The following is a 13,401-nucleotide window of genomic DNA, read 5'->3' as shown; positions in this document are numbered from 1 at the left end:
GCTTTCTCTTTCTCTTTTGCTGTGGACATCGGATCTCATCGGATCTCTGAGTGACTACAGCAGAAGTTTGGGTCGTATACCTTTTCCCTTTGTTTTTCTTCCTCCATTTTCTCCTCTTTCTTTAATTTGTTGCTGAAAGATCCTTCCCCACTTTATTTAATTTTCCTGTTTGTTTTAATTCCCTTTAATTTAGTCGGGGGGGGGGTGCTCGGCCTGGGCCCAGGGGCCGTGTGGGGAGGGCTTCCCTCAATTCCCCTGCCCTCTTGCAGGGTCGATCCCCAGTCAAGGGAACATTTCTTCTCAGTTTGTCCTTGCTTCTCCCTTCCCCACAGGCTTCTGTTGGTGCCGGAGTAGGCCTCCTGGGCGGCTTTCGCGCGATCCCCCCCCCCCCGCCGCCTGGGCCTGCAGGTGCCGGGGGCCTCCCTGCGATTTGGCGCTCCCTGGGCCTCCGGAGGCTCCGGAGAGGCCTGCATCGGCCTCCGAAGGCAAGCGGGGCCCCGATTCCCCGTGAGAGCCGGGGGTGCGCGCTTTGTGGGGGGGTGGGCGCGCTCGCGCCGCGACGTGCCGCGGCCTGTGTTTTCGGGCCTTTTTTCCTCCCCCCCTCCCCCCCCCGCGAAAACGCTATTCAGGGCCTTTGCTTCCCTGCGGCTGGCTGCCTGGCTAGGGGTGGCTTACCTTGCCCTGTAGCAGGCCCTGGGAGGCCGGCCTGGTGTTGCTGGGGGGCTGGGTGCCGCTGGTTGTCCCCAGAGGTGCATTGATTTGAGCGGAGAGCTGTGAGGCCTCCATTTTGCAGCCTCATTAGGCGGGAGCGCCATTTTGATTCCTCTCGGCCACGTGGCGGCCTCTAGCGTTCAGGCCTAGTAATTGCAGGGCCTGGTGGTTGCTTTATCCTAGGCTGAGTATAATTGGTACTACTGCGACCTCTTGTGGCAGTTGATATGTTTGCAGGCAATTAATTTCTTCAATTGCACGTAGCCTGGACGGCTAGTGTAGGTGTGTGTGCTGGTAAAGAGCACAAGGTTGTGGTTTGTTTCCGTATTGGACAGCTTCTGATTTGGTGGCTGGTGCTCTTCCCAGCTGCTCCTGGGTTACCGATCTGTTGCATAATCTGTAGGCAAGGGGTTGCCTCCTGTCTACTGGTGCATCATTTTATAGTCTAGGTCTTAGTTTTAATTAACTATTTAATTCATTCTGCTTCATTTTCTTGCAGATTCTAGCGTCTTAAAGAACTTAGTTGGTTTTTTTTGTTTTTTTTTTTTCCCTACTTAATTTTATTTTCTTTTCTTTTCTCACCAGTAGTAGGAATGGCTCCTAAGAAGGCAGCAGGAAGGCCTGTTCCAGCCCGCTCCTCGAAGCGGCCTATAAAAGGCCCATCCCAGGCCTTGCGATCTCCGCAGCCTGGTCAGTCCTTGAAACACATCCAGGCTATGGTTTCAAGTTTGTCTGGCGACCCGGTGACACTGGCAAGGGTAGAGGCGGAGATGGATGGCCTGCTACACCGTTGCTCGACCCCGTCAACGTCATCAGCATTCCCGCCTCCCCCGGTGGATGTTTCCTCTCCTGCATCATCATCTAGTGAAGAAGGGGAGCCACTGTTAGCCGGAGTTGGCTTACCTGATGCTCCGCAGGTCCAACCTTCGGTGCTGCCTGTATCGCAGGATGCAGTGCCTAGGGGCCGTGGTCGTGCCAGGGTCGGCGCCAGAAGAAGCGCATCGACCCGGGGCCGCGCTGTACGGGGCTCACCTGTACGGCCCCCAGCGCTGGGGCATTCTAATCCAGTTCATTCACAAGTTGTCTCTGTTCAGTCAGCCCCAGGTGCAGTGCAACAGGGTGAAGCGTCAGATTCTTCGATTGAAGACAGTCTTCCTCTTCCTCCAAGGTCCTCTTCCGGTGGGCATCGTCGCCGAAAAAGGGGCTCCAGGAGGCACTCTAAGAAGAGACGGAGGGACACATCGTCCTCCACTTCAGGTACTTCCTCCATCAGCTCTAGCAGTGATGAGGGGGCCCCCCTTAAGCTTTACTGGGGCTACGGGGAGTCGTCGGGGCTGCCAAAGTGGGTTTGGGAGCGTAGGGCAAATTCTCATAGGGCCAGGTACGGCGCCGTACAGGAGTGTCGAGAAGGGGTCCTGGTGCCTGACGTAAGAGTCTCCACCAATTCTGCTAGGGATATTATTCCTGGTGCCCACTTGTCTTCCAAATTGCGGTCTAGGATTCTGGATGGCCGCTACGTGGATATTTTCAGCTTGGCTCCTCCGCTTGATGGTCGGGAGCCGCTGGACAAGGGCCTTTCCGTTCCCAAAAGACGGACAATTGTAGCAAAGGCTGACAGGACTTTTGAACGTTGGATGGATAGTTTCCAGGTTTTTGCTGGTGTGATTTCTGCAGCGTATCCCAAGAGGTCTCTGCACCTCTGGGTTTATCTGTCTATTGTCCGTTCAGCTTTTACGATGGCTGGCGAGACTGCTGCATTATCATATGACCAGAACTTTAGGCGTAGGGCGGCCAAGATACCGACGGCCCGCTGGGACAGGAAGGACTTGGATGTGTGGACCACTTATGTGGCACCACGTATTGAGAAGAAGGCTTCTGAGTTGCAAAAATTCAAGCCTGCCACCCAAAAAGTTGGGCGCAAGTGGTTCTGCTGGGACTTTAATAAGGGCATTTGCCAACGTCAAGCCTGTAAATTCGCACACCTTTGTGACAAATGCTCTGGGAGCCACTCGGCTTCTGCTTGCTCCGCGGCCAGGCGGCCCTTTCGCAGGGGAGGGGGCTCCCAGCAGCCCCCCAAGGTCCCTGCCCAGCCTCCTGTTCCCGGAGCAGGAAAGTGATATCTTTTCTTTGGCCTATACTCCGGTTCGGCTACAGCCGTTACTGGCGTTACTGGAATCTTACCCAGACAGAGAGTCAGCGTCGTATTTGAGTAATGGTTTTTCGCTGGGATTTAGGATCCCAGTGGTCGTGGCCCCTGTAGCCCAGAATCCTAGGAACCAGAAATCCGTTAAGGACATGCCTGGTGTGGCGCGTAAGAAAATTGAAAAGGAGCTGGCTTTACGTCGTATGGCTGGTCCTTTCGCCACCCCCCCCTTTCCTAATTTGCACATTTCACCCTTGGGAATAGTTCCCAAGAAGGCCCCGGGGGAGTTTCGCCTAATTCATAACCTCTCTCATCCTAATGGTACGTCGGTTAACGACGTAATTCCCCCGGAGCTCTGTTCGGTGAAGTATGCCTCTCTTGATCATGCGATCAAGATGATAAGGAAGTTTGGGCCTGGTGCCCTATTGGCCAAGTGCGACATTGAGTCGGCTTTTCGTTTGTTGCCAATTCATCCTGAGGATTTCTGGCTGCTGGGTTTTCAGTTTGACGGGGGATTCTATTTTGATAAGGCTATGCCCATGGGCTGCTCGGTAGCTTGTGCGGCTTTTGAGTGTTTCAGCTCATTCCTGGAATGGGCCTTGCGCGACAGAACCGGTTTGGGCGGGGTTACGCATTATTTGGATGACTTTTTACTGGCCTCCGCGAGGGACACGGGGAATTGCGTGGTTCTGCTGCGTGCCTTTGCGTCCCTGGCTGAAGACCTGGGGGTTCCATTAGCGGCAGAGAAAACTGAGGGTCCCACTACGCAACTTACCTATTTGGGTATCTTGTTGGATACCGTGGCCCAAACCTCTAGTTTGCCGCCAGATAAGTTAGTTGCTTTAAGGAAGGTCATTGAAGAACTGCTCCCATTGAGGAAGGTTACCTTGCGACAGCTTCAGTCGTTGCTAGGTCATTTAAACTTTGCTTGCAGGGTGGTGGCGCCGGGGCGCCCGTTCTGCTCTCGCCTGGCCAAACTTACCTCGGGGCTGCAGGCACCGCATCATAGGGTTCGTTTGTCCGCCCAAGTGCAAGCCGACCTCCGTGTGTGGCTGGAATTCCTGGAAGAATTTAATGGCGTATCACTGTGGCAGGACACTTTGAACCTCCACAATGATTTTCAAGTGCATTCGGACGCGGCAGGGTCACTGGGGTTTGGTTTGTTTTGGGACGGCAGGTGGTGTGCTGAACCTTGGCCCCAGGCTTGGTGTGGGGAAGCGATAACTCGAGACCTGACATTTCTTGAGTTTTTCCCCATAGTTGTTGCGGTACACTTGTGGGTCGAGCATTTTAAGGACCATCGGGTTTGTTTTTGGTCCGATAACCAGGCAGTAGTGACTGTTTTAGCTAAGCAGTCATCCCGGTCGTCTAGGGTTTCGGCCTTGCTTCGGGTGTTTGTTTTGCACTGTCTGCGTTTTAATATTGTATTTTCTGCTCGCTTCGTTCCGGGTATTTCTAACGAGATTGCTGATGCTCTGTCCCGTTTTCAGATGGAACGATTCAGGTCATTGGCGCCAGAGGCTCGAGACCGTCCGGAGATTTTCCCGGATCATCTCTGGAACCTTGGCAACACTTAGTTTCACAGGGAGTAGCAGCATCAGTCGCCCCTTCCACGCTAAGGTCCTATAAGAAGGCCTGGGCTGATTTTCTGTCCTTTAATGGCCAATCGGCGGGGGCGGTCATCACCCCTCATTCTACTGCCCAGGTGCTTAAGTATCTGGCACATTTGTTCCAGATGCGCCGGGCGGCTAGGACCCTGCGACTTCACTCGGCAGCAATTTCTTTCTTTAGCAGGGCCACTTTTGACAAGGACCCATGTAGGAAGTTTGTGGTGCGCCGGGCATTGGAGGGATGGGGACGGCTCACCCCATCGAGGACTGTTCCCAGAAGTCCCATCACTTTTGAGTTGCTGATACAGATGCGCAGTAAACTGCGGAGCATCTGTTGGTCCAAGTTTGAGGCCCGTCTATTTTCAGCAGCCTTTTCCTTGGCATTCTTTGGGGCACTGAGGGTAGGCGAGGTGGTCCTGGAGCAAAAACGGGATGGAGGTTCCAGGGGTTTGCTGTTGCAGGACGTGAGCATGTCACAGTCGGACCTGAGGGTGCATATCAGGAATTCGAAGACCGACCAGGTGGGTAGGGGAGCCGTCATTCGGCTCTCGGCAACGGGAGAGAAGGGTCCTTGCCCCGTAAAGGATCTTAAGAGATACTTGTCCTTGCGGCCGGCAGGCGAGGGGCCTTTGTTTATTCATGAAAATGGGCACCCTTTAGTCCGGCATCAGTTCACTAAGGTGATGCGCAAGGTGGTAGTGGCCTGCGGCCGCAAAGCATCGGAATTTGCTCCTCACTCCTTCCGTATTGGTGCCGCAACGACAGCTGCCCATTGGGGTTTGTCTGCAAGGAGGATAAAGGACCTGGGTCGTTGGAGATCGGATGCATTCAAAGTATATGTGAGGAAATAATGGTGGTGTGTGTACTGACATTTTTGTGTTTTAACCCTAGGTCTGGCCGCTATCCGTATTTGGATAGTGGGACACAGCATTGTGCACTGGGCCGCTGTCAGAGCTCGTCAATCTGGTCTGGGAGCTGGCTTGGGCCTTCCGCAGCACGTGCAGGTGTCCTGGATTTCCAGACGAGGGATGCAGTGGAGAGAATTATTGCCTCTCATGCACAGACGGGTCCTCCACGCTGGCCCCCCTACAGCGATAGTGGTGCAGCTGGGGGAGAATGATATGGTTTCCTCTTCCTGCTTTGGGCTGCGTGCTGCCATATTACTGGACTTGAGGGATTTGGCGGCCTTGGTGCCTTCAACCACACTAATTTGGTCGCAGCTGCTGAAACGCCGCATTTGGAGGGGTAGCCCTTGCCCGGCGGCCACCGAAAGAGTTAGGAAGCGGATTAATTCCGCGGCAAGCAAATTGGTGGTTGGTTTGGGCGGATTTGTGATTCCTCACCCTCTGATTTCGTTCAAGGCCTCTGAATTATTCAGGGATGATGGGGTGCATCTTTCCCCGTTGGGGAATGATGTCTGGTTGGATGCAGTGGTGTCCAAGTTGAGGGTGTGGTTTAGTCTGTGAGTGGTTGGCGGCGAGCGTAAAGGGCTCGGGTGGCGGTTAGGCATTGGTTAAAATTGGTTGGTGGAGGGGTATGGATAGGCTGGGCCTGCCCCTCCAATGCTGCACGGGTATTCCGTTAAAGGAATTCTGGAACTTACCATCCCCTTCGTCCAAACCCTTGGTGCAGGGTGCGGGCCGTGTAAGTTCCAAGGAGCATGCGGGGATTAGCTGAGGGTCTGTTTCGCAGCTCCAGTTGACCCTGATCTTGCTCTTCCGCACTGACTACGGAGTCAGGGCTGTCCCCAAGGCGGGGAGGACAGATAGTCTAACCAATGCCTAAGCAACCACTCACAATTTGTATTGATAATAAAGTTGTGGCCAAAATTATGCCAAAAACCTTAAACAAAAATAATGTGTGAAGTTTGAGTTATTGGGTTTGGGGTGTCTTGGGGACCTCAGCACGCAAAGCGTGTTCTCACTAAAAGGAGAGCACGGGTTGCGGATGGGGCTATACAAGGCACCCCATGATTGCTAGGCAAGTTAAAGCCAGGGCTTGTTTAGATGGGAGGATCTGGTTATCTGGGGAAAGTTGATGTTGCAAACTTAGGGGTGGGGTCAGTGGCTATTTAAGCAAGGTCCACAGCTTTCTCTTTCTCTTTTGCTGTGGACATCGGATCTCCCGCCCGCCCTCCCTTGTTGGGCTTCGCTTGACCTTGCTATGCCTGTCATGGGGTCGTTCGCCTTGGTGCGGGGGCCCAGTAGGAATTTACCTCTTGGCTGATTAGTGTGTGCCAATTGGGTTTTGCCTACTGCGTAGCAAATCGTCACAACTTGTAAGGTTGGCGGTTAGGCATTGGTTAAAATTGGTTGGTGGAGGGGTATGGATAGGCTGGGCCTGCCCCTCCAATGCTGCACGGGTATTCCGTTAAAGGAATTCTGGAACTTACCATCCCCTTCGTCCAAACCCTTGGTGCAGGGTGCGGGCCGTGTAAGTTCCAAGGAGCATGCGGGGATTAGCTGAGGGTCTGTTTCGCAGCTCCAGTTGACCCTGATCTTGCTCTTCCGCACTGACTACGGAGTCAGGGCTGTCCCCAAGGCGGGGAGGACAGATAGTCTAACCAATGCCTAAGCAACCACTCACAATTTGTATTGATAATAAAGTTGTGGCCAAAATTATGCCAAAAACCTTAAACAAAAATAATGTGTGAAGTTTGAGTTATTGGGTTTGGGGTGTCTTGGGGACCTCAGCACGCAACCATCACACCACTCTAACTATGGGTGAAACTGGTTCTTTGGCACTTGATCTGAACGTGGGGAGTGAGCCTTACTGAGCTATGAGTAGTTTTTCTCTCTTTTCTGGAAGCCTGCTGGGATTAAGGAAAGGGCAATGGAAGGGTATGGAACATGCATCTAATCTACTTATTTTAAATATTTATTTTAAAAGTTTGCTTGTGTTTTTTTCTTTTCTTTCGGCAAGCTCCGGTCCCCTCCCTTTTACCTGATATTTGTCAGCTAGGCTGGGCCAGTCTGGGAAGGAAGATAGTCTCTTCCCTTATTATCTCCCTTGTCATCTAGATTGCCTGTTGCCAGGACGGCACAACTGTTCTAACCATGGCACCCTGCCATCGTGAAGGTTGTTTTAATTTTCTAATATCTGTTAATTAAAATATAGAGTTTTAAAAATAATCGAAAGTGAAAAACCAGAGAAAGTAGAAAAACAACGTATGTCTCTTGACGTGGCATGCCAGATTTGCTCTTTTATGCAGAAATAGTTTTAATGGTTTTTAAACAATAGGTGGAGCTATCTCTTCTAGTTGCCCCACCAAGAAATAAAATAAATATGAAAATAATCAGCTAAAGAGTACCCAGATATCCAGCAGTAACAAAAGGCTTTAAACAGATCTGAAAGGCTCTTTATTATTATTAAGGTTTTGGAAAATAAATATCTTATTACCATATCAACAATCTACGACTGATCTCTTGCAGAAGCTGATATATTATCATCTGGGTTTAGCATTTCTGTTTTCCAAGGGAAGGAGGAGTAGGCTGCACAGAGATGAAGTCAAGGAGAAGCCAGAAGGGAAATGGCAGTGGTATTTCACAGACTGTACAGAAAGAAGAGAATCCGACTGACAGCTGGGCTAATCTGGGCTACTTTCTCACTTCTGGCTAAATCAGTGTGTTGTATGACAGGTCACTCCATATCTAGGTTACTAACCTTTTTCTTTTTCTTTGCTGGACTTCCTCCTTTGACTTCATAGCCTGATGGACAGAAATTTAGCAGATGAGTTTTCCTGGCATGGAGATCAGTTGCAGAAAAAGCTTCACCTGCTAAAATCTGGGTATGGAACAGCTGTTAAAAGACACAGGAGGAGGGCCAGAAAAAAGTGACAACCATAGCTTGGTGCCATCCTATTGAAGAATGCCTAAACCAAACCAGCCCTGTTGGTTGAAACTGAAGTGTACAAGCCAGTGCAAATCTGATACTATAGTATCAGATTATAGACAGGAAGCACTGCAGGCCAAGGCACAGGGCTCCTCTGTCCCCAACCCCCAAGACAATCGAAGGACAATGTAGACTGATTTTGGATCGAAACAGGCCACAACTTTATTGAATATAGATGAAAGAGGTTTGGCTTGCACATGGGGCAATTAATTACTTCTGGCCCGCCTGCCGGAGGTGATGCCGCAGGCCAATCCCAGAGCAGGGCTTCCTAAGACTTACATCAAATAGGGTGGCCCCTGCAGGAATTGCCATCTGAGGGTGTTCCATTTGCCCTGGCCCCTGACTGGGCATAAGGGCATAGGAAACACCAGATTCCTTTAATAGGATACCTCAGTATTGTGAGGAGAGACAGAGACAACAACTTCCCTTCCATCAAAGACTAAGATTGCCCCAATGCCCAAACCCAGTTGTGACAATTGTCATGAGTAGTGATCATCACAGCATGGCGGGTGTCCAGCTTTGGGTAACTAGCATGTCAATAATTTGCTGGTCATCCATAAAAGCACTACTCTCTCTGGACAAAGCCAGTGACTAGGAATCATATTTAGTAGGTCCAACAGTCAAATCTTCATTCGGGCACAACATTAATAAAACCATCTGTGATCCCACCCCTGTGTTTTCTTTTTGTATGTACGCCTGCAAGGAAATATCAGCAGAAAACAGATTAACACTACAGTTTCTATATCCTTTCATGAAAGAAACTGAAAATCAAAGCGATGGATCTAGGCCTCAGGTGTCCAATGTTTAAATGAGCAGGCAATTCTGCTTTCTATTCTTCATCAAGGAACAGTGGCATATATTGCTTGGAAAATTAAGAAATGGGGCCACTTACCTCAGGACATGCATTCCAGCCCCTCATTAACAATGATGAGATGGGCTTGGGAATTGAGTAGCCTATTGGAGGCCTGATGTGATGGTAGGCCATGTCTGCTGCTGCAGCCGCTGTAAATAAGAAAACGACAAGGAGGAGGAATTATTGTCCCTCCCAAAATGCAGGTGAAGGAAAAGAAGCCAACAATTAAAGTCAGTCCTCAGTCAGTAGCACTGTTTTCAACCAATTTTTATGGGCGTTACTCCTGCAGTGGCCTTTTATTTGCACTCTGTAGGATCACTTATGAACCTGGTAGGAAGTCAACATCTCTTAACAAGAGGAACAAATGGATGAAGAGTTTAATCCAGGTATATATTATCTGATTTAGTGAATATTCCTTCAAATGAGTGATGTTTGTAGAGACTCCCCTTTCCTCCGCTTCTCTCAGTTATTCACTCATTGATGAAACTATGCCGCAGTAATTTCTCCAATCAGCATGAGATTTCGGAATGATAGCATCAAACTCAGGCTGGTACACATTTAAATTTTGTATGTATGCTACGTTTAACTTGGTATTCTTGCCATCTGTTACCATGTTATGAGATGGGTAGGCTGCAGTTAGTCCCTGGTAGATGACCAATTAATCATAGTGAATTATATCTAGTAGGTCTTAATAGGTAAGGCTGCAGCTATCCAGCGATAAATATATACTTACCGTCTGGTACAGTAGCAAAGGACCTAAACATTAACTTATGCACAAGTCCTGAGCTGCAAATCATGCATCCACGTTTGAGGTGCCTGGTTTAACTGGAATCTAAACTTTTCTGTTAGTTTCAGTATTTATATTCATCATACAACTACTCAAGTGGGTTTTGCCATGCAACTATTACAGATAATGTAAGAAATCTAAAGAGGGTTCTGGACACTTGCATGGCCATAGTCTATGCCCCTGTGGTCTCTCCAAGAACCAAATGACCTTTTTACAGCCACATAGTAATGCCCATTTTAAAAGGAAGCTACTCCGACGTTCCCAAATGGTTTAATCTCTCAGATTTAGACTAGTCATTATGTGTAATTCATCTTCACGGCAGATCTTTAACTACCCAACATGGGCTGCCTCTGATTGATAAACACTATTGCTGTAGTCTAATTGGTTGGCACTTAGTGCTTAAGTAATGGGTTGTTACCTTTTTATTTCAATTATGCCTGCATTATAAAACCTAAACAGTTTCTCAGCTACATGGCCTATTCACTCTTCTTTTCTTTCTAATGTGCTTGTTTTCCACCTTCCCATCTGGCTCCCGGTATTATTTTTAAAAGTTGAAAAATTCATCATGGTTCAGCACTCCAGCCAAGCTGCATTTCTTTTTAAAAGATTGTTATGTTAACATCTGGGGTCAAAAGGTGCTTTGTGGTTAATCTTAGCTTTCTGCAAATCTTATGCATTTATATCTGTAAGAAGCGAAAGTACAGTTTCCCTTTGCTTCTGGAAGCTTTCAGAAGAGTCATGAAATGTTTAATAATTGGAATCCTGCATCTATATACCCTCCAACATCCTACTGATCAGAACTGGGATGCTCATTTTTCGATCCCAAGTTCTTGTAGGATCCAGCTGACTCTTGCAAGAGCATGAGACCAAAATACGAGTGTCTTTCGGTTCAGTGCTCTGGCACAAATCAGCTGATTCATGCCAGAACACTGGACCAAAAATTGGGACATCCAATGATCCAATCAGAAGCCAGAATAGCTTCTGAAATTAAGGGATATCCTGGTCAACTTGGGAAGGGTGAGGGGTATGTATCTGTTCTGGATTTGACAGCTGGCAAACAAGAGAAATTCACAGGGAAGGATATGAGACAGGGTCCAGACCAGGTAATGACCTACCCTCTGAGGGGGCCACTCTTGGTTCTCACCTGGACACAGAGCCTATCTTGAGTCTGGGGCAGGGTACACTCAGATCTTGCAGAGCTTCACATAAAGGGAGCCTTAGAACATCCTGGTATCATGCAAAGGTGCCTGGGATTGTCTCTTAAGCTGAATGCCTATTCCTGTGATTCACAGACAATTACACGGGCCCCACTGATGGGCCTTGAGGCACTTTCAGGTGGGCCTTAGTGCTACAGTCTGCCCAGTGCCTCCTTGCTTGCTCGCCATGCCCACTAGTCCTGCTAATGCCAGCACCAGCAACTCTTTCTAAGTCAACTAAATGAGGCTGGGAGACAGATGTTCAGCAGGGGAAGAGGGAAGGAATGTCTCCCTCCTCTAAAAGGCCTGAAGAGGTATTCAAGTAAATTAGAAAGTGAGATAAAATGTTATTACATTGCAATGATTATACAAACTGGGAATAGAAAAGAAGAGGACAAGGAGGAAGAAACAAATGCAAAAAGATTAGGGGGGAGGGGTGGAAGAAACTAGCAGGAAGGCAGAGATAAAGTTCAACCTGAGTATGAAAGGAAAATGTGAGAAGAAATCATAGGAGGTGGATAAAAATATTTTGAGAAGCATGTAGAGGTAGGAAGAGAGAAAAGTCAAATATAAAGCCTTCTCCACTGGATTTTTAGGATCAGCACATTTTGCCCCAGATGGGAAGGCTAGGTCAGAACACCTTCAGAGAAAATGTCTGTGCTTAGCTTGTGGAAAGCCGAGCTATGGAACTACAAGAAAAATGTTCTGGCAAATGTATCACTCTAGAGCAGATACTTGAATTTTTAGGGGTGGGGTGGGAAATGTTATTGTAAACTGTAGAAACAAAATAAAAAAACCATGAAGACTACCGTACTTTTCTGTCTATAAGACGTCCCCACCTATAAGACGCCCCCTATTTTGTGGGACTCAAATTTAAGAAAATGGGGGGAGATGGAACAGAGTTGTTGAGCTTCTTTTTGGAGGATTGCCCAGAGTTGTTCAGCTGGGAAGGGGAATTGCCAAAAATCGGTCACCCGCACAAGTCACAAAATCCACCTCCCGTCTGTCCCATCGCTGCCAGAAGCTGCCAATCACCCACCCAACTACTGGAGCAGCAGCCATTGATGCACCAAACAATAAGAAGAAGAAGAAGAAGAAGAAGAAGAAGAAGAAGAAGAAGAAGAAGAGGAAGAGTTTGGATTTGATATCCCGCCTTTCACTCCCCTTCAGGAGTCTCAAAGCGGCTAACAATCTCCTTTCCTTTCCTCCCTCACAACAAACACTCTGTGAGGTGAGTGGGGCTGAGAGACTTCAAAGAAGTGTGACTGGCCCAAGGTCACCCAGCCAGCTGCATGTGGAGGAGCGGAGACGCGAACCCGGTTCCCCAGATTAGGTGACTGCCGCTCTTAACCACTACACCACACAATAGCTGCTGACAGCCATGGCAGCAACCAATCAAACGTCCACCCTATGCACTACCCCTGTATAAGAAGACCCCCACTTTTTAGCATGATTTTTAAAGAAAAAAAAGTCTTATACACAGAAAAGTATGGTAATCTAAAAGCTTGACGTTTATTTCATGAAGGGCAAATGCTTATAAAAACGTGGGAAATCAAACTCTGAAATCAGATTGTGACAACATTTTATCTTCAACAAATCAGTAAAAGAAATGATAGAAACTAGAATAAGAAAAAGAAAAAGCTTAAGGATGCAGAAATTCCTGCAAACAAAAATGTATTAATGATACAATACCCAGTAAAGACACCAATAAAAGAAAATAGTATATTGTTTTTTTAAAAGGTGTAGGGAGAGAAAGCAAAAAGCATTGAACTAGTAAAATGATCATAATTCCATAAGTGGCAGAAGAGATGTGAATCTTGTTTTAATAAGATCTCCGGAGTATTTGGGAAGAGGAGAATTTTCTCCGGCTTTCCACCAACCAAGAACGAGCAAATAGGGTCAATAAATATATAACTTTAAATGCATCAGAGGAATAATGACTTTGAAAAGCTAAGCACCCTGGCTGTCTCAAATGGGAAAATGGAATGAATGGCTGTTGCACAAGACAAGTGAAGCTAATTAGTGAGAATCAATGGAGTCATGCTTAGAACAGGAAAGTTCAGGGGAATTCTCCAGACTGCAAGCTTCTCGGTGTTTAGAAAGTGCCTGGCCCTGTTAAAGTACTTGACTGTAAATAACAACAAGCACGAACCTGATAAAACTTTCAATAGGAGGAGGCTGCTGTGCAGAGGGAAGGAGACACTTTTGGA

General features: G+C 48.1%; 1 protein-coding gene across 1 annotated transcript in view; it reads right to left on the bottom strand.

Moving 5' to 3' along the window:
• The window catches only part of LOC310846447 (serine/threonine-protein kinase TNNI3K), a 151,975-nt gene that overhangs the window by 41,532 nt on the left and 97,042 nt on the right, over nucleotides 1-13,401 (bottom strand). Inside the window, exon 22 of the mRNA XM_083742986.1 lies at nucleotides 9,248-9,357. Coding sequence (XP_083599112.1) covers nucleotides 9,248-9,357 — 110 coding nt within the window. The remainder of the gene's footprint in view (nucleotides 1-9,247; nucleotides 9,358-13,401) is intronic.

Source organism: Podarcis gaigeae (assembly GCF_964106915.1).
Source record: "Podarcis gaigeae genome assembly, chromosome: 6".
NCBI lineage: Eukaryota > Metazoa > Chordata > Lepidosauria > Squamata > Lacertidae > Podarcis > Podarcis gaigeae.
The sequence above is the reverse complement of the archived record's forward strand: the minus strand, read 5'-3'. Positions and strand labels throughout refer to the sequence as shown.